Source organism: Mesocricetus auratus, unplaced genomic scaffold, assembly GCF_017639785.1.
Source record: "Mesocricetus auratus isolate SY011 unplaced genomic scaffold, BCM_Maur_2.0 Super-Scaffold_100020, whole genome shotgun sequence".
Taxonomy (NCBI): domain Eukaryota; kingdom Metazoa; phylum Chordata; class Mammalia; order Rodentia; family Cricetidae; genus Mesocricetus; species Mesocricetus auratus.
This window is the reverse complement of record NW_024429201.1, coordinates 22,085,635-22,109,875: the sequence shown is the minus strand read 5'-3', so window position 1 is coordinate 22,109,875 and position 24,241 is coordinate 22,085,635. Positions and strand designations below refer to the sequence as shown.

Genomic DNA, 24,241 nt, shown 5'->3' with positions numbered 1-24,241 from the left:
AAAATAAACACTTGTGATGTACTACACAGCCCAATACATGGGGCATACCAATGATTTTGGGTCCTTGAGAAGTCTTCTCCATCCTGTTCATCTTCTCCCACAGACATCATTGCTACTATGAAGTTAGGTTTTTAACTTATTTAATTTTGAGTTTTGCCATATACGGATAGGTCTTAAGTAATATATCATTCAGAATTTTGTGTTTTTGAGATCTTGTTAAGATGCTTTCTAAAAGTCACTGATGTTGATGTCTTCATTCATTTTCTTAGTTATGAGACAGACTACACATAAAATACCCCAGGGGTATGAATTCCCTTATTGAGCAGTTAGGCTTATTTCCTCATAGCAAGACAAATGGATTGTTTGTGTTTCTAGGCGATTATGAGCAATGTTGTGAATGTGTCCTGGTGCTACTGTGTAGGCAATCTTTTAGGAATGGGATTTTTGGAATGTAGCATGTGTATTTTATTTAGGAACCATTGCCAAAGGCGTTCTCACTTTGTATCACTTCAGATTCTTCCTACTGGTATGCACCAGTTCCTCTCTCTCTTGAGAACTTGGTGGTGGTTCCTGAGTTTTACCTGGTTGCAAATCTGCTGAGTATGGAATTGCATTTTGTTATGCCTTCAAATTGCATTACATCCTTCAACCCTTAAAATAATTAATTTTATATGTGTGGGTGTTTTGCCTGCATGAATGCCTGGACACCATTTGCATGACTGGTGTTTGAAGAGGCCGGAAGAGGGTGTCAGATCCCCTGGAACTGGAGTTACAGATGGTTGTGCATCATTCATGATATGTGGTGGAAACTGAACCTGGATCTTTTGGGAGAGCAGTCAGTGACCTTAACCACTGAGCCTTCTCTCCAGTAAATTCCTCCCCACCCCTGCCCCTACTCCTTTTTAAATGATTCCAGTCTTCCCTTTTCACCTTCAAAATGCCCTTTTAAATTGTATCATTAATCTTTTTCCTTATTGATATTTAGATATTCTTTATGGTCTAGATTTGAATCTTTTCCTACTTTTACGTGTTTTAAGTATCTTCTAACTGGAAAAGAGAATTGGGTCTTTGGATAAATTTAACTTCTTAATTTTGTTATTTTACTGCCATCTTTTTTGTGTGTTAATTTGATGTCTCCAAGTTGTTCTTAGAGTGTAAATTTATTAATTTATTAATGGAGAGCGGCTTGCATATGCCATGAATGCTTGTACAAGTCAGAAGACAACATGCCACACTGGAGTCTCTCCTCCTACCCTGTGGATGCCAGCAGCAGGCACCTTTACTAGCTGAGCTGCCTTGCTAGCCCACAAAATTCTTTTCTTATCCTGAATTTATAAAGTATCTTCTTATGTTAAATTGAAAGTTTTGAATAAGGTGAGAAGCGATAACTAATGATGCTCTGCAATCAGTTGTGTGTCAACTACCCCAAAGGGATTTAATACAGGATGGTCAGCAGCCATCATCTACACTTAAGATGCCAAATGTCAGAGAACAGGAAGATGTGGAGGGGATCTTGTGATGCCTTCCTTTGAAAGAGCAACTGTGACTTGCTTCTGTCCTCTAACCAAGTCTAGACAGAAGGACTTCAGAGGGACTTCTTGGAGGCTTCGCAGGTGTCCTTTGCACTTAGGGTCACAGAAAACTGGACTGATTCGCACTTGGGAAAATGAATGGGTGTTAAGCCATGGTCTCTGATGATAGAGCAAAAGGAATGATCAGTGTGCACTATTAAAATTTGTTCTGGCAAGAAGTGTTTCTCTGTTCAAAAGGGAACCAGCCTGGCAAATCCAGACCAATGGGTGCAAAGGGTAAGCAGACCTCAGCATAGAAGAAGTAAGTAGACTTCCTCACTCTGTGTTTCAAAGATTAAAGAATCATCAGAATAGGGTGCATGCTCCCAGATCAGGTGAACTGAGGTGTATGTCAGATCCCAGTGGCGAGTAAAACCCCCAAATCCTTATAAGACACTTAAGAGAGAATCAACTTGAAAACAGTGGCAGGTCCCAGGATAAAGGTACTCAGAAATTTATTCCTAATGTTTGACTGCCAGTCATCTCCAGGTGGAGATGGACTGTTTTAAAAAATCATTAATCACACTTGATACAATATTGTGCAAGGAAGATTTTTTTTCTAATAGGCATGGGAGTCTTTGTCACAGGTTCTGATAGTGGCGAACACGGGTTGGACTCAGGTATGCATGTAGCATGGACAGTGGGAACGGATAGCCTAGTGTGGGGATCAGTGAGTGGGGCGTGATTAAGAGCTAAAGCAACAGGAGTAAGGGAGGTTATGATGCAATAGGTGCAATAGGATTCTTGCTGAATATAGGCCAGTGTGCTGGGACATATCTGTGCGGAGATGGAGGAGGGGAGCTCCATGCAGAGATGGAGGGGGGGCTCGATGCAGAGATGGAGGAAGGGGAGCTCGATGGGATGTTGAGAGAGGCCAGATGTCAGATATCCAGGAGTGACTTATTTATTTATTTATTTATTTATTTATTTATTCATTCATTCATTCATTCATTTATTGCTATGCTGGTTTACCAGAGATCTTTGAAAAAAAAAACTAGAGATTTGAAGGAACTGTATAACTCAGCTATGGAACTTCTGAGAAGCCTGACTGAAATCTGGCCAAGGACAGAGTCTTTGTTAGGGGAAAGCTAGGATTTGCATCATTAGAAGAGCCTGTCATATTATATATTATATATAATTTATAAAGCAGATGTAATCTATACATTGTGATAACTTGTTTCCTGGTTTTCTTTTACTGACCTTGTACTAAAATGTGTCAAAAGAACTAAAAGTATAGTGACATATTATTTTTGATTTGACTGAGGATTCAGAAAAGTAAAGTCAACCTCAAGTTATATTGATCAGGCGGTGATGATAAACACCTTTATCCTAGCAGCCACAATCTAGGAGGTGGTGGTACACACCTTTAATCCTAGGACTCAGGATTAAGAGGTAGACAGATCTCTGTGAGTCCAAGGCCACCCAGGGAAATACAAGATTGTATCAGTCTAAAAGAAGTATAGCTCACATCTTTAATCCCAGCACTAGAGGAGTATAAAAGACAGGAGCAAGTATTCAATATCAGGCATCCGTTCTCCAGCCACACTGAAGTGTGAGATGTTCATTCTTCAGCCACCCTTAGGAGAAGTTGCAGTCTGTGGCTTGGTGAGAGCTTGTGGAGACAGGATCAGCTCATTCAGCCTGAGGTAGAGGTAGTGGCCAGCTAATTGGCTTTTCTGACATTCAGCTTGAAGTTTGAATCCCAATATCAGTCTCTGGGTCTTTTGAGTTATTTGTACATATTGAAATTATCTTTAATATGATCTACTTAATTATAAGAGTATATACTTTAAGGAATGTATCTAGCAACCAACTATGAAACACCCGTGAAATCTGACACATGTTCTCACAAATAAGCATCATAGCATGACCTTTCGTGCCTTCCTCTCTGTGTTTAGTTCCGAGAGTAAAAAGAAACTGGAAATAAAAAAATCATAATATCTAAAATACATTTTAGATGTCTCAATTCTCAGAGGCAAATAAGATAGTCTGCCATTCAGTGACTGGCATTACACTAGAGAGAATGTATACATGGTGTGGAAGGCTTAAACAGGGCAGGCAAATCCAGAATGTGGAATGAAAGTTGGAGGGGAAGCATGACAAATCAGATCATGATGCCCACGTAGCGTGGGTTTATAGCAGCCATAATTGCACAGCTTGTGTTTTTATCTGTCCCAGACAAGGCCTGCCAACATTGACTCACTTTTTGGCCTTTACTTATGTGACTAGCTTGTAGCTAATTAACTAGGTCTCAACTCTGACCTTCCATTTAAAGAAGTGCTTGTGCCACAAGGGTCAATCTGTGTGTCACTTAAAGAAGGAGCCACAGTCTGAGGAAAGCACCTGCAGGTGATTTCATCCTTGTACAACTATCACAAAGTGTCTGCACTACAACCTAGATTTTATAACATATAAATCTAGGTTGATTTATATGATATATATGACATATATATGCCTCAAACCTGAGTAGTATGTGATTATACTGAATACTATAAGCAATGTATTTGTGTTTCTAAACATAGAAAATGCAGTAAAAATACAAAATATAAAGGCACAAAATGGCACATCTGTGTAGTGCATTCACCATGGATTGATCCTCGAGTTCTAGAAGTTTTCCTGCATGAGTCAGTGAATGACAGAGGAGTTGAATGTGAAAGTCTAGGATATTATATGTTAGTGTACATTGCCTTTGAGACAGAGTCTCACTATGTAGACTAGACTTGCTTCGGTCTCACAGAGGCCTGCCAGCCTCTGCCTCCAGAGTGCTGGGATTAAAGGTGTGGTCTACCACACCCAGCATCTTCACAACTTTTGAGGGAAGAGTATCTTCTTTGGTTTGAGCACTCTCATGTTAAAAATAAGGAGCGGTCTGCTTGGAGAGTATTCATGCTGGGACTTCTGATGTAGTCTCTTTGGGAAACAGCGCTACTGGGGTTATAACTAGTCATGATGAGTCTAAAGGAGGTGGGGTGGGCTCCAATCTCATGTATTTGGTCACCCTAGAAGATAGACACAGAGACAGTGCCACCCAGAAGGGAGATTCTGCAATGAAGACAGACCCCATCTATCTTTATGCGAAGGAGTGCCAAGAACTGTTGGCAAAATCTCCAGCTGCCAGGTGCCACATGCATCTCCTGATTGCTGAGTCTTCATTGCGTCAAGAGGCCATGTGAAGGGACTGACCTCTGCCATCTTGGATTGTGTAAGAACATTCTATGATGTTTGCAAAGTGATGAAATACATCTAACAGTACATTTCTCAGTACACCTGTCCTTGGGTGACACATGACTGTGCTATAAAAAATGAAATCATTGCATTGAGTCAAAACGATGATTAAGCTCTTTTGGTTTTGTTTCTTTTCCTTTATCAGCGGACACACACTTACATTAATTTAAATATATTTACATGGCTATTTTAGTTATACATAAGAAGGTTGCTCATTTGGCAATCTCATCTGTCCAGAAACTATTACATTATGGGATTTTATTATATATTATTTATTTATATCAGTTTTATTTTTCTTCTTCCTCCTTTATTTAGACAGAGTCTTATGTGAATCATGGCTGAAAATTGAATTTCTGATCTGTCTTTCCACCTTCTTAAAACAAAGATTTATTATTATTATTATTATTACTTTTAACTCTCTCTCGGTGTGTGTGTGTGTGTGTGTGTGTGTGTGTGTGTGTGTGTGTGTGCGTGGTGATGTACTTGTGAATGCAGGTGCCCAAGGGAGCCAGAAGCATCAGATCCTCCTGGATCTAGAATTATATGTGCTTTCAGGCTGCCTGATGCAGGTGCTGGGAACTGAACTGGGGTCCTTTGGAAGAGCAGTAAGTGCTTTTAACCACTGAGTCATCTCTTCAGTGCCACCACCCTGCCCTGCCTCTACCTCGTAAGTACTGGAGTTATAGGTGTGTGTCCCATGCTTGACCAATTTTATTTTTAAGGCTACAAATAAGGCTTGTGTACTGCTTTTTCTCCATATATATATATATATAATGACTCAAACACACACATTGAGTTGAGCATTAAAGGCCTGTGTATTTGTTTTCTTTATTTTTTTAAGATTTATTTATTATGTATACAGTGTTCTGTCTGCCTGTATACCTGCAGGCCAGAAGAGGGCACCAGATCTCATTACAGAATATTGTGAGCCACCATGTGGTTGCTGGGAATTGAACTCAGGACCTCTGAAGAACAGACAGTACTCTTAACCACTGAGCTATCTCTCTAGCCTTCTGTGTATTTATTTATATGTAAATTATTCTAAAATTAAAAGAAGTCATGGAAAAGATTATGCTGTTTTACAATAGCAGATTGGATGGTGGATGTAGAATCTTATTGTGGAGGGTCTTATTACACCCTATTATTTGCTTAACTCTCCTAAACAAAACCACAGATCAAACCACGAATGTGTTCCGTAATCCATAGTCTGAAACCTGTGTTTGTTAGTCATCATTTTCAGGAAAGTTCAAATGAGCCTTTTGACGTGAAGTCCCAGAGCTGTCACTGTCGTTAGTTCACAAACAAAGCTACACAGCGATGTGTGTTCAAGTGTATAGCTGTGGTTCATTTGCTTAAATGGTAGCAGGACGCTCCACTCAGTAATCCTTTACTGACAGTCATTAATAATGCTTCTAGCTTTTTAAAATTAAAGCTAGCATGAATGTGGTAGCAATGTAGAAATAAATTCCCGAGAGTGGAAAGACTGCTCCAAGGTTGTAAACATGTGAAAGATTCATTGCTAAGCTCTTCTCTCTCTCTCTCTCTCTCTCTCTCTCTCTCTCTCTCTCTCTCTCTCTCTCTCTCTCTCTCTCTCTCTCTCTCTCTCTCTCAAAGCCAAACTAATCTCTTCTCTTCTCAAGAGAACACTTACTTCCCCTACAGCATCAGATGTGCCGTTTTGGTCTGTCCTCACACCCACCCACCCCCAAGCAAATAGATTAAATAAATCAGTTGACAAACATCACATTAGCTATTTTAATGAATATTTTTCCTGAGTTACATTAGAGTCTTAAAAATAACACGTGTGTTTTAATTACTATAAAGTGGGAAAAATGGTGTGGAGAGAAAACAGATGCCAAGAGACAGAAATACAGACTTCTCAGCACTGAGGTCATCAGTGAGTGCTACTTGCTTGGATAGGCCAGCAAGGAGAATTTGTCAGATTTTTCAAATTAACTTCATAAGAATGCTGCATGTTATTCTTTAATTCCTTGACAGTCTGGCACGGCCTCTTCTATTACTTTTTAAATTTCAGCATTAAAAAATCATTTTATTTATTTTAGTGGGCTTTTTGAGACAAAGTTTCTTGCTTGTTTTGTGTATGTATGTGTGTGTATGTGATGCATACGCATGTATATGTGTTTGCATGTCTGTGAGCATACATATGGTGTCTGTGTGTATGTGCTTGTATATGTTCATGTTAAGCCAGAAGTTGATGCCTGGTATTCTCCTCAGCCACAGGACACTTCACTGCTGAGTCAGGGTCTCTGAGTCACTTAACCTGGAGCTCACTGGTTCAGCTAGTCTCTAGTCAGCTTGCTAGGTAGACTCCTCTAGCTCTGCCTCCTGAGCACTGGGATTTCAGGCAAGCTGCCACCTGATCAGACTTTATGTGGGTGCTGGGCATCTGAATTTTGGACCTTAGGTTTGTGCACAGGAAACATTCTATCCACTGAGCCATCTCTCCAACCTTAAGTAAGCCCCACATGTCCCAGGATAGCTCTGCATGTGGGCCAGTGTGAGAAATAAAGACCCTCCCTTTCTTACAAGAACACTGGATATTCAGAGTACAAAAGTAAGGCAGTTTATTTTACAGCTTTGCAACATCAGACATCATCCCAGAATGGTGGACACATTGGGTGAGCACAGAGAATAGTTTGTAACCCCTGGATTCATGAACATCATCTGTTTCCTCACTAACTGGACAATCAGTGAGGTATAATCTTGTACACCATCTAGGTTTTACCCCTCCACCTGTGGATTACATATGTCCTTTCCAAACAAAGGTTGTGTGTAGCTTCATCACTATGTTTTTACATCTTGTCTTGACTGTTAGCAATGTTCTACTCTAAATTTCTGGTTTCTTTAGCTATTCATTTATTTACTTTGTAGGAATGATAGCTAAACTAGCAGGCATTTACAGGAGTCTAGTGTTTTCTGTTCATTTGTAGCTGGGCACACACTAGTTCAAGACGCCTTTGAAAATGAACCATCAAATTTGATTTCTTTCACATATGACCCTTTCTCAAAAAAAGAGAAAATATACTATGTATTGCTATACATTAGAATACTCTTCCTTCACCTCCTCTTATTATCCTAAAATATAGATTTGGTAAGAAAGTCAGGATAAATGTTTTATTTCTCTCTTTATTAGTTTTATGAAGGCAGTACTCAGCAACTTCCAAGAGTGGTTAATTATATATTGGTGTAGTTCAATAGAGCTGGATAATTTTAATCCAAACTAATTGAAAAGAAAGCTGGGTTCCATTTCTCCCCAGACTCTGACTGTCTGGTTCCTGTCATCTCTGAAATGCTTGTGTTTCCTTGGAGGGTCTCCCCCCACCCCCGCCACTCAGCTCATACAGTTTGAACTACAAGGCAGCATAGATTCCTGCACATACGCTCTCCTGTTCATTCTTTTCTGTCTTGCATTGAAACTATGAAGTTTATTTTAAAAATTATTTTTTTCTTTAAAACATTACTGGCATTCTGAAGGTTTGTCTCTGCCATTTCTTCTTTGTGCTTCAAATATTGCAAAAACTCTCATTAAACATAACACCTTTCTACTACCGGAGCAAGCACTGAAAGAGATTGTAACTTCAGACACCCAAATTTCCCCTACTTAGCTTAAGTTAGTAGGTACTCAGAACAAAGGCTGCTGCCAGTGGAGAGTCAACTATTTATTACTTTGGGGTGTCTGGAGAAACTGAGCAATCCTTGTTGGGTGTGCATATTCTCCTGCCCAGCCGTGAAAGTGGAGCTGAGTGTCCAAAGGTGTTGACGGACAGGAGAATAGATAGGGATTTACTCGTCATTTTGACATAGAGGATATGGATTAAGAAGAGAATGGAGGTCTAAATCATTGCAGATTTATTATTCTGCTTGCTTTTAATCTTTATGAAGACTGTTTCTGTAAACTTAAAAGACAATCATCAACCTGGAGATTTTCATCAGCTTAAATATGATCTACTTGTAAATACAAAACGCAGTAATGGCAAAGACACTACAAGGAGTACAAAGGGCAGGGATTGGGGCACCAGAAAACCCTAATTCCATTCACCTATTCCACAAAAAATTAACACACACATTAAAAATTCCAGGGAGAGAAAGAAATTCAGTCTTGTCCTGAAACTTTAAGCCCTCATTTGGCATGTGGACAGTCACAGTAATGTGTGTCTTGAAAAGTTATATGGTTGTGCTAACATCAATGATTGTGCTTACATAACCTGAGACTTTGAACATGACCAGGCAATCATAGTCTTTATTGGCTGAAATGTTCTCATGTGTTATTTATCTGTAGTTTAAATTAAAAACCTTTAAATAAGGCTGGGCCTGGTGGTACAGGCTTGTAATCCCAACCACTGAGAAGACAGAAGCAGGAGGATGTCAAATCAGGGACCAACCTGGGCTCCAGAGTGCATGGAGTTCAGCCCAGGCAACTTTGAGACATCTTGACTTAAAAAGTAAAAGGAAGTCTGGAGATGGGGTTCAGGAGCAGAGCACATGTCTAGTGTACATCGGGCCCCAGGCTTCAATCTCCAGAACCGTAAAAGACTTTCAGGTAGTTTGAATCACACGGCACGTGAAGACACCCGAGTCTGGGGTGTGGTGGCAAAGCACTTGCCGAGCTTACCGACCCAATTTGGTACTGGGGCCCCACTCAGTGGAAGCAGAGAACCAATTCCTGCAAATAGTTGTTCTCCGAATGCCACACTCACACTGTGGTATGCATTTAACACACACACACACACACACACACACACGGTGGGGGGCATTTTAAAAAGCATCAGCAAATGACAAAAAAAGACCTAGATCTTCATTGAGAAAATAGTCATTTAGGGGTGTTGCTAGGCATCACTACCCTAACATTTGATGCGGGGGAGAAATATTCATAATTCTTTTCCTAAATAATCTGTATTTCAGAGTAAATTATAGAGTTGTGAAAAAATGCTAAGTGTATGCCTATTGGATTAGCGGATCTGAAACCTTTGATAAACATTTCTTTAACTTAGGGGGACACTTATGGAGGCAGGATCAAAGGGATTAAGAAGTAAGGAGCCACTTGGACTGCAAAACCTTCTGGGTCTAGGATTACCTTCTGGCTTCAGAATGTTCTGGAGCCTTGGCCGCTGGGATATGCAGGGAGGCGTAGATAACTGAACCAGAGTCACTAGCAAATTGCGCAAACCAGCCATGGTGGACCAGAAACTGAGCAGACCAGAGCAGTCATCCTGGTGCCTGGGAGGAGCCTCGGGAGCTAGGGGCGGGGCCTGGGAGCCGGGGAGGAGCCTCGGGCGCCGGGGGCGGGGCGGGGCGGGGCGGGGCGGGCCCCGGGGGTTGCGCGCGCTGCACTGACCCGTGGCGCGTGGCTGTGCGCTGGTGTCGCGCGAGCCGAGCCAGCACGGAACCGGGTAGTCCGTGCATCGACGACCACGCGGCGCGTGCGACTATTCGCGTTCTCAGCCACCCAGAGAGGCCTTTCCTCTTGTCACTAGTTTTGTTGGCTTGTGTTAATGTTGAACTCTCAGTTTTCCCCCTCCCGTGAAAAGCCCTTTAGCTTCCTGGTAAGGGGGAAGTAGAGGAGGAGGTTAATAACCCTTGAGTGAGGGGCGAAGATGGAGAGCGGTGCCCAGGCCTCAGACTGTGACAGTGATGAAACAGTGATTGAGGGGTCAGTGACGGAGAACGAACTGGAAGATGAGGAGCTGCCCTGGAGAAGGTACCACCTTTTGTTGACTTTTTTTCCCCCTCAGCGACGACGTAACGTACTAGCACTGTATTCGTGTGGTGATAAAATAACCTGAGGGGCCCGGCAGTGGCGGTGCTCACCTTCAATCCCAGCACTCGGGAGGCAGAGGCAGGCAGATCTCTGTGAATCCTGGTCTACTGAGTGAGTTCCAGGACAGCTTCCAAAGCCACACAGAGAAACCCTGTCTCAAAAAACCAAACCAAAACAAAAATCAAAAAACAAAACCCTGAGGGAAGGTTGGAGCAAAAAAGCAAAGCATGGGAGAGGAGGCTTAGGCTTAAATTAGCTCATGAAAGTAAGCGTTTTGATCGAGATCTATGCCAAAATAGAGGTTCTCCTACTGATGAAGACAGTGTTGCCAAACACTGTCTTTGGACCATTTTTTTGGAAGCATGTTTTAATTAGATGTTCTTAACTAAAGTAAAAGCTCAACATGAAAAAAAAAGTTCAACATGATGTTAGAACTTGATTGCTAAAGTTTTTATACACATAAAATTGAAACCCTAATTTATTAATCTGTAATAACCAGTGAAAATTGCTTTAAATCTCCAATTAGGTTTTAAATTGAAAAACTTCCTTTTAGTTCAGTCTGTTAAATTCCCTCAATGGCTAATACTTTTCAGTGTTTCATCTTTCTAATATTAGAAAGTTATACTTCATTATTAAAACACTACATCCATGGAGTATTTGTGATTTTTGGTTTTCTTAAGACAGGGTCTCACTCTTATTCCAGGCTGGCCTATATAACTCACTGTAAAGCACAGACTGGCTTTGAACTCTCAGAACTCTGCCTATGTTAGTCTACCGAGTGCTGGGATTACAGGCATGAGCGTAACATATAGCTATGATTTTGATAATTGAATTTTTGAAGTTTGTCACATAATTAAAAGGGATTTAATTCAATCCCAGTAATAAGCCCATCATATTCCCTTCACTGTCCCTAGAATTTTGTTGAAAACATCTTTTTGTTCTCACTGGTTTGAAATGGCCCCTCTTTAAGAAAAACATTTGTGTATGTGTATGTGCATATGTGTGTTGATGTGCATGTGTGTGGATGTGCATGTGTGTGTTGATGTGCATGTGTGTGGATGTGTATGTGTGTGTATGTGCATGTGTGTGGATGTGCATGTGTGTGTTGATGTGTATGTGTGTGGATGTGCATGTGTGTGTTGATGTGCATGTGTGTGTATGTGCATGTGTGTGGATGTGCATGTGTGTGTGCATGTTGTGTTGATGTATATATGCATGTGTGTATGTGCATGTGTGTGTGTGTGCATGTGTGTGTATGTGCATGTGTGTGTGCATGTGTTTGGATGTGGATGTGCATGTTTGTGGATGTGCATGTGTGTGTGTGTGTGTGTGTGTGTGTGTGTGTGTGTGTGTGTGTGCGCATGTACCTAGAGAAGGCTGTAGGAGGGTCTAGCCCACTGTGCGCAGCACCATTCCTGGGCATGTGATCCTGGATGGTATAAGAAAGCTGAAAAAGGCTGAGCAAGTCATGGACAGCAAGACAGTAAGCTGCTCTCCTTCCTGGCCATGCTTGAGTTCCTGCTCTGACTTCCTTTGATATTCAACTGTGGAATTGTAAGATGAAATAAATCCTTTCTTACCAAAGTTGTATTTGGTTATGGTGTTTTATCACAGCAATAACTAAGATAACTAAGACAATCAAGTGCTATTAATATGTCTCTTGTTCCCCTAAATCAAACGTAATTCAAAATATTTGTAAAAATGACTATAAGTAGGTGAATATTTTTCTTCTTGGATAAATTCTATATTAAAGTAAATGTTCCTGAAACAGTACTTTGAAATGTAAGTATTTATAGTAGTATAAAGAACTTTAACAATTTAAGTTGTAATTAAATGATAACTAAAATGTTAACTCTGATATTTTGGAAATATCCACTCTTTTCTTTTTTGCTTTCAAAAGGTTGGTCTTGAATCAAGACACATCTTTGAAATCTGAGTTCTGTTTTCATTCTGGTGTAAATGGAATGTGGAAAGGTGAGACAAACCTTTTACTAGATATTGTCAGTGTCCCAAGTATCATTCTGTTAACTTATTATTTTATGTTACTCTTCTCCCTTAACCTGCAGAATGTATTTTGTGCATTTATAAGAGATCCTAAGATGCCTTAAGATCTGTAATAGGGATAGCAATGGGAACTGTAGCTTCCAGAAACTGGGTAGGGCTCCTAGAAAGGGTCCAGAAGTATTGAAGTGGCATCTTCTCATCATCTTCTAGTCTCTATCTTAACTCTAAAACCTATTTGTAAAAGTACAAAATAACATTTAAAAATTTTTCATGGTTTATTATTATTTTTAAAACTTAGAGCCAGGCATTGGTGGCGCATGCCTTTAATCCCAGTACTCAGGAGGCAGAGGCAGTCGGATCTCTCTGAGTTCGAGGCCAGCCTGGTCTACAGAGCGAGTTCCAGGACAGCCTCCAAAACAATACAGAGAAACCCTGTCTCGAAAACCCCCTCAAAAAAAAAAACAAAACAAAACGCGTGTGTGCGTGAGTGTGTGTGTGTGTGTGTGTGTGTGTGTGTGTGTGTGTGTAATTCAACATTTTCTCTGATCCATTCCTCTACTCTGCTTTTAACATTCTCTGATCTAGTCCCCTTACTTGTCTTCAAGACCTGGTGCTCTCTCTTCTATAAGTGAATCTCTACTCTGAAATTTTGGTTTGAATTTCCTAATTTTTTATTTTAAGTTTTATTTCATTCTTACTTCAGAGATTTTGTTTTTTAAATTCCATTTTCATATATTGAATTGTTTTTGTTATTTCACTAATCTGTTTTTGTTTTTTCCAGCATTTATCATATCCTTATTGAGTACTTTGACCTTGTTTATTATTGCTATTTTAAAATCATTTTCTTGTATGTCATCTAAGTCACTTTTCTTGAGGGACAATACTGTGTGAGAATCATTTTTGGAGGAGATCTATATTTTTGGTTATTCATACTTTTTTGTATTTGCAGTGGAAGTTAGGTCACTGGTAATGTTTCCTAGTATGAGAATCCAGTTTGTCTTGTTTACTGAGTATTGGAAGCTATGTTTTCTGTTACCCCCAACTTGTCAGGTGGTTGGTCAGCTATGGGGGCTAGGGTGTTAGGGAAGTCTTTAAGCAATTCATTGTTAATGTTCAGCTTGAGCTAAGTAATGTTTTTAAATGTAGGAGCAGACTTACTATAGAGTTAGATGATTCCCACGGCCAATCTTCAGGAGCCTGGGGGAGGTGCTTAAGGACTTTTCCTCAGGTAGCCTGTGATGGACCCCTACCTAAGGAGAAAAGGCACTTCTACCTGCTGAGCTTTCTCATGGCTTTGGATTTGTCTTTCTGTGCCTCTTTATCATGCTTTCTAGTTCTATTATTTTTTCCTGCAAATGTCATGATTTCATTTTTATTTATGAATGCATGATATTGCATTCTGTATATGCACCACATTTCCTCCATCTGTTGATGGACATCTAGGCAGTTTTTGCTTCCTGGCTATTGTTAATAGTGTAGCTGTAAGTAACTCTGTGGTTTGTTGATTTAGAGTTCTTTGGGCATATGCTTAAGAGTGGGATAGTTTCATCATATGGTAGTTTTATTTTTAGGGAACATCCACAGTGGCTGTAAAAGTTTACAGTACCAACAGTAGTGCATAAAGGTTCCTCTTTTTCATATTCTCACCAGCATTTGGTATTTACTTTCTTGATGATAATTATTACAACTAGTGTGAGATGGAACTCAGCAGTTTTAATTTGCATGCCCATGACAGCTAAGGATGCTGAACATTTTTTCAAATATTTATTGGCTCTTTATGTTTGTCTTATTGAGAATTCTCTTATTCATTTTATCAGTACATTTTTTGTTTGTTTTTGACTTTTTGAGACAGGATCTCACTATGTAGCTCTCTTGGAACTCCCTCTGTAGACCAGGCTGACTGAGATCTGATAACCGAGATCCACCTACCTCTCCCTCCTGATTGCTGGAATTAAAGGCATGTGTCATAGTATTTTCTGATTAGATAATTTTTCTTGGTTTTTAATCTTTGAAGGTCTTTATGCACTCTAGCTGTCAATCCCATATCTGATGTGTGGCAGAGATGTTTCTCCCAGTCTGTAGGTGGTCTCCTCACTGTGGTCATTGTTTCCTTTGATATATAGATGCTTTTTATTTCCATGTAATCTCGTTTGACTATTTTGAGATTATTTCTTGTGGTATTGGTGTCCTTTCTAGAAGAATCATTATGCCAGTATCTTGAAGTATTTTCTAGAAATTTCAAAGTTTTAGGTTCTACATTAAGGTTTTAACTGATTTTGAAGTGAATTTTTACACAGGTTGAGTAATAGGCTCTGGTTTCTCCTTTTAAAAATTTGTGTGTGTGTGTGTGTGTGCGCGTGCGTGTGTGTGTGCACATGCACCCATTTAGATTGGAGGATATCCTTGGGTCTCATTCTCAGAAATGCTGTCTGCATTTCAGACTGCATCTTTCATTGGCCTGGATCTCATTTATTAGGTTAAATTGGCTGTACAGTAAGCCCTAGAGATCATCTTGTCTCTACCTCCCTGGTGCTAGGATTATAAACATGTGCCATTACACTCAGAACTTTTACATGTGCTCTAGAGCCAAACTCATGTCCTTGTGCTTTTAGGATGAATAAGTGCTCTGCTGGCTGAGCTGTATCTCTAGTTTGCTTTCACTCTTCAACGCTTAATATGTTTAGGATATTTTTGAATATGGGAAAAGAAGAATTCTAATTTTATTGTTTCAATAGTACACTTAATTGTCTCATTATGATATATGACTATTCCATTTTATTCTGTTTAAAACACTATGGTTCTGATATATTAATTTATAAATTGCTTTATTTATTTTGTGTATGTATATATCAGAGAACAACTGTGAGAGTTGGTTCTCTCCTTCTACCATGTGTGTCCTAGAGATTGAATTTAGGTGGTCAGCCTTGGCAGGATGCAACTTTACCTATTGAACCATCTTGCTGGGCCATGACACATTAAATATTTCTATGCGCATGTTGCAAATTCATTTGTGATTATTTCTGTGCCATTAGTATCTTAAGATCTTTGTGTATTTGGAAAAAAATCATATAGTTACTTCTGAGGCAACTTTTTATGTTGAATGATAAAGTATGTTTTAGCTCAGGATGTTTTAACAAAATGACAACAAGCATTTTATTCACCAAGAATCTCCCCAGTTTGCCGGGCGGTGGTGGCGCACACCTTTAATCCCAGCACTCAGGAGGCAGAGGCAGGTGGATCTCTGTGTGTTCGAGGCCAGGCTGGACCAATAGCCTCCAAAACAATACAGAGAAACCTTGTCTCGTAAAAACCAAAAAAAAAAAAAAAAAAAAAAGAATCTCCCCAGTTCTAGTGTATAAAATTTTCTATACATACTCATTGCAATCCTTTATCCTGAGGCCAAGAAATACCATGCATTGTTTTGTTCAATGCAGCATGATCCCCTACTAAGAAATAATAAAACAATATTGACATATAAAAGTCACAGTTAAGAAACTATGATATATAATCTTTTGGACTGTGCTAGGATTTGAACCCAGGCCTCACATATGCTAAACATCCACCCTACCATTAAATAATATGTAACATCAGTCCCTTGTCAAATGACATTTTACCATATTTATAAAATTCTTGAATTCAGGCCTGGCAGTGGTGGTGCACACCTGTAGTTCTAGCACTCAGGAGGCAGAGTGGATATCTGTGAGTTCAAGGCCATCCTGGTCTACAGAGGGAGTGACAGGACAGGCTCCAAAGCTGCACAGAGAAACCCTGTCTTGAAAGACCAAAAGAAACAATTTTCTTGAATTTATATAAAAGTAGAATAATAAAACTAGTGCACGTTATTGATTAATTATATCATTATAGAAATGCCTTCCCCTGTGATTCAACTTGGGCTCAAATTCAGAAAGGACTCAGAAGAACAAAAGAATAAAAATGAGGAGATGCCCACTCTTAGTGAGGACCGAGTATTACAGGTACTTTGATGTTGTTTGAACATATACCTATCAAAAGTTGGAACTGCTGTCTGGCATATTACTAATTATGAGTTTTTTTGGTTTGTTTTTGTTTTTTGTCTGTTACTGTTTTGGTTCTCTTACTTTGTTCAGTTATTATATCTTTAAAAGCAATCGTTCAATTTCTTTGTTGCTAATTTGATGAAGGTCATTTGTTTTAGGACAGAGAATTTAAAGTATTTCCCTTTTTACTTTTCCAATTTTCTTTTTCAGTGGACGTAAGGTAGTAAAAGTTAGCCATAGGATATGATAATTATTATTATTTTTATTTCTATTTTGTATCCATTCATTTTAAAGTATGTGAAGAAAATACCAGTGTGTGTTGTATAATTTGAGATATGTAGCATTAAAGACCTTCTGTTATCTTTGTATGGGAGTGTGTGTATAGTTAGTTTTAGAAAGGGAAGAGGGAGAAGGAAAGGGAAAAGAGCTAAAGAGGCATAGAGACACAGGACAGAAGAGAAGAGGGAGACAGGAAGAGTCCTGTCTACCCCAGGGGAACAGCAGGAAAGAGAGGGAGGTCTTTCTCTTAAAGGGGTCCTTTGCACCTGGGCTGACCAGGACACTGCCTGAGTTGCATTCTGCCAGGTGACAGGGGCAGGCCAGCATAGTGCCTGAATTAGCATGGTGGGGGAGCTGCCTCTGCTTCCTAAGTGTTGGAACTGCAGACATGAGCTACCCTCCCCCCCTCTCTCTCCCTTACTCCCTTCCTCTCTCTCTCTCTCCCTCTCCTTCTCTCTCTCCCTCCCTTCTCCTCCCTTCCCTTCCCTCCTCTCCCCTCCCCTCCCCTCTTCCCCCAGGAGGATGTTTTGTGTGTGTGTGTGTGTGTGTGTGTAGGGATGCACATGCATATGTGTATGTGGTTTACTCACACCTCTGTACGTATGCATATGAAGACCCTCTCCCCATTCATATGTTTTAATAGTAGAAATGACAGGAGTTCCAAAGGTGACTGAAGATTTATTTAATACCACACCTAGGAAGGTATACTTCATGCATTATTGTTGATAAAAAGAGGAGATTCAATGCCAAATATTTTTTTCCTTGAAACCGAGATACCTGTGTTTGCCTTCTAATAATTTGTTTGCTTAAATTTTTCTTTTTAAATTTCTGAGTTAAGAAAAAAATAGCCTGGCAGTGGTGGCGCATGCCTTTAATTCCAGCAGGTAGGAGGCAGAGGCACGTGGATCTCTGTGAGTTTGAGACCATCCTGGTCGACAGAGCGAGTTCTAGGACAGGCTCCAAAGCCATACAGAGAAACCCTGTCTCAACATCACTCCTTCCCCGCCAAAAAAAAAAGAAAGAAAAAATCGTTTTCAGCTAGCTTCTGTAACTGAAATATGTATGTACATGTGAATATGTATATTCATATATGTATGTTTCCTTTTTCTTGTGGCTCTGGCGATTGAACCCTTACCCTCAACAGATGAGTACTGTAGCAGTAAACTATGTTCCTAGCCTTTCAGAAAAATTTCCTGCTTATTTGATAAGCATTTGTGATGCGATTTTGTACCAGGCCCTCATTTGTTCCTTAGAATATGGTTTTGAATCCTTAATTATCATAGTGCTTAGAGTAATTTTTAAAAAAAAATATGTATTACCAGACCTGTACTGGGTAGAACCTGGAAACATCCATTGTTGGAGTCTCCCAGGTCATTTCCAGTGGTCAGCAACTTGGGCACAATTGCCTTAGATGCTTCCGAGTTAGTGATTGTGCCTTTCAGAGGTTATCATTAGATAGTAAATTAGCCATATGTTCATTTTAAAATTAGGATGTGAAAGATAATGAATAATTAATATTTGTCCCTCTTTTAACTTTTCTTTATGCCCACATTTGTTTTGGGCTATAGTAAACTTTACATGTTGCTACTTTCATCTAGCTTTGTGTTCTATCAAGAGACACCTTTAGAAATTTAACTATCTGAGGGGAATTTAATGTGTCAGAAATTAAAAAATATTTTCCCAAAGAAAAAATATTATTTTTATAACTTGAATCAGACTTCTAAAATAAGTTCTACCTAAAAAGTAAAATGCGAGGCAGCAATTTGCTTCAAAGAAGACTTGTTTTGGATGTGATGAGCTATTATAGATGAGTATAGACTGGGAAGGAAGATCTGTAGTTTGATGTCTACCATGTTAATTAAAAATACAGATAGCAGGCTCTACATTAGTTCATTCTCATTACTTTTTGCTCAACATTGTAATAACCTTGTTTAATCTCTTTATTACTATATGACAAGCAGTTTATATTAACTTTTTACCATTGTGGCAAAATGCCCAAGAAAATCAAATTGAAGTATTTATTTTGGTCAACAGTGTCCAGAGTTCTGTTTTCATCCCTATAGACCTGTGGTAAGGCGGGACATCATGGAAGGCAACATACGCACAGTAGAGCTGCTCTCACTATGGCAGCTGAGAAAGAGTTAGAGTAGAAGAGGAGTGAGGACAGGCAGACAGAACACAGGAAGAGCCAAATGCACTCGTCAAAGGATTGGACTGCTTCCTACAATATACAATAGACCTCTTACATTGCCACTACTTCCCAATAGTGTTACCATCTGGCATCAAGTCTTTAGCCTGTGAAGAGGGGAGGGACATTCAGGTTTAAATCATGACACAGTTTTACATTCTTGTATGCCTAAAGTCTTACTTTGAAGAACTTAGTGATCTATCTAGAGAGAAAATTGGAAACATACGAATCTATCTGAGTAGTTGGCATGATGTTGTGTGTTAACTTGACTAGACTGCTAGGTATCTATCTGAGTAGACATTTAAATGAGGGTGGCTTGGATGAGACCAACATTTACTTATTTACTTGTTTATTTATTTAGTGTTGCTAGAGATTTAATCTGTATTCTTGTGCATGCTGAGTAACACTCTGCCATTGAACAAGGAGCAATTTGTCTCCACCAGTATGGTCATTAATACTATTGGTGTCCCTTTCGTGACTCAGGAACTCATCCTGATTTAATTCTTACAGTCCTATAGTTGCCCTTGCTGCCAAGAACTTGTGGTGATTTAGAACTGTTTCTGGAAAGTAGTAGGATTAAAACAGGACTTTGGAACCTGACTTAACTTGAGCCAAGACATTTTTAATGCAATCACTTTGTGTTTAAGTTATTCTTAAATGCTAACAAGTGAAATGTCAAACAACCATTTTGGCATTTACTAATACTGAAGCAATGTATACATGGTACTGTGTGTACAGGTAACAGCCCCTAATGAGCAGTCATATATATATTTAGAATATTTCTTCCTTAATATTTTAAAATTGCATGAAAATCACCAAATTTAGGCTCCTCAGTTCAAGAGAAATATATGTTAGGGAAATGTTACCCATGATTTATTAATTAAAATGCTGAATATCTGTTATGAGTAATCTACTTTAATGCATGTGAAAGTAGTTTGTGTGAGATACTGAGTTTTCATGAAGAATCAAAGTATTTATTCTGACCTTTTTTTGTTGTTTATACTGGCTTTACTAATCTCAGTAATCCATCTGGAGAGCTGAAGAGAGTGACAACATAGTAAAGGATAATTTCTTTAGTTAAACTCATAAGCAGATTTGGTTCTTGTTAGATCTTCCTAATTAAATCAGTTAACTTTATCTCTTAAATTTTATTTTCAAAAAATAATACAATAAAGTACCTATATATTTTAATGTCTGGTCAAAACATGAAGATGTAGGAGCTAGAAAAAATGTAGTCATGTATATAAAAGAGGCAGCTAGCAATGTAGGTCTCTTGTGAAAAAGCTGGTGGAAGTGCATTCTTCCAGTTTGTTAACGGATAAAGAAATAACATCAGTCACCATTGTGTTTACTGTCTTTAGCTCTTCATGGAGTTGCTGCTTGTGGAGGAGAGAAAAAGAAAACAGTTGTCTTTGTAATTACTTCATGTGGGAATGATCATTAGTAGTTGCCCTCCATAGGAAAATCCATTGGTCTTTCATGAAGATAAGTGAAATGGGCAAGACAGGCATCTGAATGAATTGTTTTGTGAGATGCAGAAATATTGTTTCAGTAGCCTTAATTTAGGCCCTGTGGGGACCTACTAGATAAGCCTGTATGGAGACCTTACATTATAAACTACTCAAAACATAAAAGGTAATCCAAATTGGGCTGGCACCTGGTTTTCATTCAGCGCTAGGAAGGTGGGCTCACCTTACTCCATGCTAAAGAGATAAGCAGGATAATTAATTATCCTTTTAATGAAATATTGTATTTTTCCTTCCCAGAATTCTCATGTCCTGGCACAGCCCCTATGAGCTCTATGTAGTTTGTCTGAGTCTTTCTGACAGACTGACTCTTTTCTTGTCTTTTTCTTTCAAAACCTAAGTATGTTTAGTTATTTGTTTGCTTTTGTGCTCTGGCTTTCTTACTCCTCTAAAGCTCCTTTTATGCTGTGTGGCTAACCTCTATGCCAGCTTATCTCAAACATGACTTTACCCCCCCTTTTCTTTGCTCTGCTCAGCTGCCCTAGGGCTTTTCTTTTAAATGCTAATACATTTTTTCAAGTTTCCATTTGAGTCCTTTCTTAAATTATTTTATTAATGAGACTAAGAACTACAAGAAGGGACTCTAATTGCCTCAGTAGCAGTATCGAGAAGCATGTAGGTACGTTCTTAGTGAACTGATTCTGGGGTGAGGTTAGTTTTGTCTTCTAACCTTTGAGTCTCTTAAGTTTTATAAAGCTTGTGTAGAAGGGTACTTTGATATCTGTAGTTTGCATAGTCAGTGAATAGCATGAACATTAATTGGAGAACATGAAGGTGATTTATTTTCAAATTTTGAAACATTTATTTGAAGTAATAGAAAGCCATAGAGCAAAGGGGGAAATATTTTATTTTGATTCCCTTTGGCTAACTATAGTACATTTGTAATTGTGTTTGTTATCTCAAGCTTTTTAAAGTTAAAATTTCACCTTACTTATTTTTAAATTAAAATATTACATTATTTTGTCCCTTCCCTGTAGAGGACTGTTTTCCTACTTTTAGCATTCCTTTATTGCCTGTAGTTCTTTGTTAATGGGTAGAGCACCATGAGATTTCCTCTTTCCATGCTATGCATTTATTAATGTGTTTTTCTGGGTCTTGTTTAGACATCAGTATTGTTGAGGTATCATAAGTGAAGCATCCTTGCCATTTCTAGGAGGCATAATTTCACAACAACTTTCTTGGTCCTCTGGTTCTTACAGTCTTTCGGTTATCTCTTTTGTGATGTTCCCCAAGCCTTAGGTGTAGGAGTTGTGCTGTAGATGTATCAATTGTGGCTGGGCACTCCATGGTCATTTGTTTCTCTATATTTTAATCAATTGTACTTTTCTGTAAAGGTCTTCTTTGGTTGCAAAGAGAAGTTTCTTTGATGAAGGTTGAAAGTTCCACTTTTCTATGGTTATAAGGGTAGATATTTATAATGCAGTTAGGAATTCTGCTGGTTTTGTAAAATGGCAGTACTAGGTTCTCTTTTAAGACCTATGATCTCACTAGCCCTAGATGGTTGACTAGGCTTTCTGTGTCAGACCTGGTTTCTTTCTAGTTAAGGGACCTTAAGTTCATTTGGAGAGCTGTTGGTTACAGCCAAGAATTAAGTGCTACTATTGCACCCTTAGGGATATCCTGCCATACTGGTTGTCATTGTATTTTATAAGCATTGCACTGGGTAGGACTATAGGTTGCTTCCCTCCTTTGGAAGTTTCCATGGCCCCTCCTGATACTATGAAAGCTTGTCCTTAGGGAAAACAGGGAAGAGACTTTCAGGTCAGATCCAGCTTAGAGCCTCCAGGTGTTGTGTTTGAAATGCATGATGTCTTGAACAATAGGGACTTACCTTCAACCCCTCAGAGGTAACCAAGGGCCACAGCAATAACCTCTATTGTTTTGGAAGTATCTTATAGTCCCCTGACCAACAACTCCAAAGAAGATTTCTTGTCTTTGGTATTGGAGTTTTTGTAAGGCAGTCTGTGGGTGTTTGGCAGAGTATTATCAGTCCAAGTAGGATAACTTCATTTAAGCTACATATGCATGTATCCACATACACTGAACATTAATTGAAAAAAAGATGGAAGTTCTCATATATCATGATTTGTGTGTGTCTTTGTGATTTTTTTAAAAATAGGATTGTATTAGTGCTATTGTTAAAATGTTTGTGCATTAAGGCCAATGGTATTATTTTCAGAAAGTTGTACTTCTAAATCATAGAAAGAGACAGGGACCTCCAGAGAAATATTTTAAATGCTGACAACATATTTAAGGCAAGGTTCTTTTTAAACTGAGCAAGGCAAAATCATCATAGATCAATGAAGAGGGGAGACATGTGGAGTGAAATTCCTTTCCCTTTCCCTTTGCTCACGCCTCACGTTATTGTTTGGATGTCCCACACAGCCTCACTTACTTGAATATTTGGTCCCCAGCAGATGGCACTATTTTGGGAGTTCATGGAACCTTACTTAAGAAGTAAAGCCTAGTGAGTCAGAAAGCAGAAGGTTCTTCCCAGCCCTATTTTTTCTGGTCTACTAATGTAAGCAATCTGTGCCACAAGCTCCTGCCATCCCAGCGCCCAACCACTGTTACTGTCCTGCCACAATTCATGACATCTGGACCGTGAGCCCAAGAAAATATCTTTCCTTCTTTAAATTGCTTCTGTCAGGTGTTTAGTCATGTAATGGGAAAAATAACAACTTATTTTTATACCAAGTAAGTTAAGGAAAATGTATAAACTAAGTAACAATTAGAAGAAAATATAATGGAAAGGATCATGACATTGGGCTTAACAATGATTTTTTTTTCAATAACATTCAAAGTATAGACAAGAGAAAGATTGGTAATTTAGATGTAATTAAAATAAAAAATAATTGATCATGAAAGGCTACAAAGAATTCTTGCAATGGAACAAAAACAATTTAATTAGAAAATGAGAAAAGGGCTAGGTCTACTGGCCTCGCCCTGTAATAACACAGACTCGGGACACAGAGACAGGAAGATTGCAAGTGCAAGGCATGCTGGGGCTATAGTGAATTCAAGCCCATATTGGAAAACTGTCGGAAGGTGAAAGAACTAAAATGAAGGCAAGGGTACAGCTCAGTAGTAGAATGGTTGCCTAGAATGCATGAGTCCCTTGGTTCAGTTGCCAATACTGTAAAGAAAAAAAGGAAGGGGAATAGCAAAGAACTTGAATAGATATTTTACCAAAGAAGATATATAAATAACTAATAAGCCCAAAAAGAACTATGCAAACTAAATCTTCCTGAGGTTATCATTTCACACTTATTGAGTTGACTATACAGGGCGGGCGGTGGTGGCATACACCTTTAATCCCAGCACTCGGGAGGCAGAGGCAGGCGGATCTCTGTGAGTTCGAGGCCAGGCTGGACCGATAGCCTCCAAAACAATACAGAGAAACCCTGTCTCGTAAACCCCCCCCCAAAAAAGATGACTATACAGGAAGCAAACAACAGAAAATAAAAGTTAGAAAGGATGTCCTAAACTTGGAACCTTTGAGTTTTACATGTATGAATGTAAAATGGTACATTGTATGGTGATACCTGCCCCCCAAAATTAAGCAATAGAATGCTGCATGGTCTAGCAATTCCACCTCTGAATCTATACCTGAAAGAAGAGAAAATAAGAATCTGAAGAAAGTTTTATACTCC

The 24,241-nt window shown here is 39.0% G+C and overlaps 1 protein-coding gene across 1 annotated transcript in view; it reads left to right on the top strand.

Annotated features, from left to right (window-relative positions):
* Positions 1–10,166: 10,166 nt before the first annotated feature.
* Ankrd31 (ankyrin repeat domain 31) overlaps positions 10,167–24,241 on the top strand; it is a 148,301-nt gene continuing 134,226 nt past the window's right edge. The window contains exons 1-3 of the mRNA XM_040729078.1: positions 10,167–10,515; positions 12,476–12,549; positions 16,444–16,553. Coding sequence (XP_040585012.1) covers positions 10,412–10,515; positions 12,476–12,549; positions 16,444–16,553 — 288 coding nt within the window. The 5' untranslated portion in view covers positions 10,167–10,411. The remainder of the gene's footprint in view (positions 10,516–12,475; positions 12,550–16,443; positions 16,554–24,241) is intronic.